Raw genomic sequence first — 2,994 nt, forward strand, 5'->3', positions numbered from 1 at the left:
TTTTTATTGGGAGGTTTTTTAAAAAACGCTTATACAGCATATAGAGAGAGAGAGAAAATATGTATTAACCCTAAATTATATTTAATTTTTACATACCTGTTGTGACTATTAGACGGGTCTTATTAGATTTTCCTGCCAAATAAAACAACATAAGTGTTAAAATGAAATGAACTCATAGCCATAGGGTAGATCTTAAATTTATAAATTGCGGCGGTACCTTTGTGACAATAAAAGTGGCCTTTGGTATCAAGACGACATTGACCTCCATCAAGATCATGACAAGTTGAACAATCTTGAGAAACTTGTAATTTGATTGCAATATCAGCAATTAAGAAGTAAAAAAGATCTTCTGTGTCAACACGTGGAACTTCATATTCAGTTGGAAGCTCAACCTTTGAACATTCTTTGAGATGACTAGAGTTGAAAGTGGTGGAATCAGTTGCAACCACAATAGTTTCATGACTTTCATCAATGGGGTCGTTTTGGTTTATACAAATAGAAGTTGAATTAGAAACGGAAGAATAGTACTGTTGAAGATCGGTTGTGTTGTCGATGTTGCTGCATCCGAAAATGGTCACGTAATTCTCTAGACGGGATGAAACCAAAGGTGTCTGGATAGTAAACATAGAGTTGTAGCTAAGAATGTTGCAGCTTTTCTGTAACAACAAATCGTGGAGTTGGTCGTCTCGAATTGTGATTGTGAAGGGTTCGATTCGGAGAATATCGAACCATTTATTGTTATTTTGAATGCTTTTTGTGGATTGTGGTTCGGGGTCATCACAACCGTGTATGGTTAACATGCCACAGTTTGGGTGTTGTGTGGTTGTAAAAGGAAACTGGATTTGTTCGAGATGTCCACAATTAATTGAAGGTGGACAGTTAGCTGATGCTAGTAGCAGTTGAATTATAATGAAGAATGAAAATAACAAGAGGCTTTGTTGTGAGGCCATGGTGTGCGAGTAAGGAGCAGTGTCTCAATTGAATATGATTTATCAAAATTAAAATCTACGAAGCAGCGTAGAAACAACATAGGAGAATGGTCTTGTAAGATTTGATGCAGCCGTCTTGGAATAAATTGGTATTTGGACTCAAACTTGGAAATGTATCAATGGAATTAGAGATGGTAAAGATATCCGTGCGAATAAAATTCGTCACGGTTACAGAATAGGTAGGTTAATAAATATGCGCAGGTAAATTAAATGGATATTTAAATATCTATTTTTGAATAGATATAAATATGAGTTTAATTGTATCGTGTCCGCGGATATCTATATTAGTTAATTCATTATAAAAATTATTTAAATATCATTAATTTATTTAAAAAATTAGTTTTCTCATATTTCTTTTGAAGTTTTTTTTTAAAGAAAATATGGGTCATTTCATATTTAAGTTTCTTTTATACTTCTGACATCATTTCAACAATTTTATTGTCCAACCAACCAGTACCGTCTTTCCTCCGTCCAACATATGAGTATGAAACTGTAACTTCTGCTTCTCTGAGCAAGCCATCACCCTGAAGATTTTCTCAATCTTTTTGAGCCATGTCTATGCACCATCAGGATCATTTATTCCCCTGAAGATCGGCGTGTCGTTTCATTGAAACTTTCCCAAAGCACGAAATTCATCATTCTCTCCAACTTATGATTAATCAGACCCTGTTGATTTTGCAGAGTTTGAGCCATTGCTTCCAAAGCCTGAGCACTAACATCATCATTCCTTCCTCTAGCCATAATTGTCTATGTAAACAACCAACATTAGAAGAATCAACCTATCGATAATGTTTACACACTAATCAACTAATAGGGACATACATCATATGAAAATCTGGCCAGATGGACCGACCTGCTCTGATACCACTAATGTAACACTCATCTAAATCCCACGTATAATTTACGAATAAATTAATTAAAACAGTCACGCAAGGGTGTCACATTTCATAAAAACATAATTATCCTTCTCCGTTACACATGTTATACCAAATAAATATTCAACCTTTCAAAACATACACATTCATAGTGTTCACGTGGCATTAGTTCTCATTAAAAAAAATTACAGCGAAATCATCATCATTTAATTTTTAACATATATATATATACATCAAAACATATTTTGAGTCTTAAACTCCAACTTTAATAATCTCAATAACAATAGTGTCATAATCTTACTCAAAACACCTTAAACATAGTTCAACAATTTAAAACAAAGATAAACAACATATATAATAATTTAAGAAATTCAACGTCATCCCAATCTGATGTTACACAATCAGAGCAAAAACCACTACAAAAACGATAACTAAGGAATTTCTCCACAACTAACTTCCACTTACTTCCACGAAAGCTACTCCTGAGTATCTTCAAGTTATCCACATAGAGGCAACATTCAAACAGGGGGTGAGTAATCATAATCAATTATAAAAGATATAAGAAAGAATATATTTGCAAAATCATAAGCTACTAATCAGCAACATCAAATACATCATAACTCACACCCCAAACATCACGAGTAACTCATGTATAACTTCCATCACAAGGCTCACATATAGTCACATAAGAAATACAAATATCACCAAATCACGTAACAACAACAAAATTATGCAATACCACTTAGTATGCTATGCAACAACAGTTAATCAATGCATGTGGTACCGATTCATGAACACACTGGTTCATTTCGCTCCATGTTCCATCACCATAGGATACAGGATCCGCCACCATAGGATCTGGTTCACTCTTGAACCAGAGCACATCACAAAAGTCGTTACCGTCACCATGGATAACGCTTCACTAACTTCCCATCATAGGAAATTAGCTACTCGCACTCGAACCACCACCATATGATTGAGGCCACATAATAATTAGAACCTAAGTTCCTACAACATGGATGCTTATGTCTTGTGCCTCTGAATTGGGCAATTGGTGACGGGGGCTGAACCTAAGTTCCACCACCATATAATTGGCAAACTAGTGACGAAGGCTTATGCCTTGTGCCTCT

General features: G+C 35.0%; 1 protein-coding gene across 1 annotated transcript; it reads right to left on the minus strand.

Moving 5' to 3' along the window:
- Positions 1-7: 7 nt before the first annotated feature.
- LOC131610166 (uncharacterized) lies at positions 8-1,044 on the minus strand. The gene is made up of 2 exons (XM_058882048.1): positions 218-1,044; positions 8-132 (listed from the first exon to the last, which is right to left on the minus strand). Exons 1-2 carry the CDS (start codon positions 948-950, stop codon positions 89-91), a joined length of 777 nt encoding a protein of 258 aa, XP_058738031.1. The 5' UTR covers positions 951-1,044; the 3' UTR covers positions 8-88.
- Between the last annotated feature and the right edge of the window lie 1,950 nt (positions 1,045-2,994).

Source organism: Vicia villosa, linkage group LG1 (assembly GCF_029867415.1).
Source record: "Vicia villosa cultivar HV-30 ecotype Madison, WI linkage group LG1, Vvil1.0, whole genome shotgun sequence".
Classification (NCBI taxonomy): domain Eukaryota; kingdom Viridiplantae; phylum Streptophyta; class Magnoliopsida; order Fabales; family Fabaceae; genus Vicia; species Vicia villosa.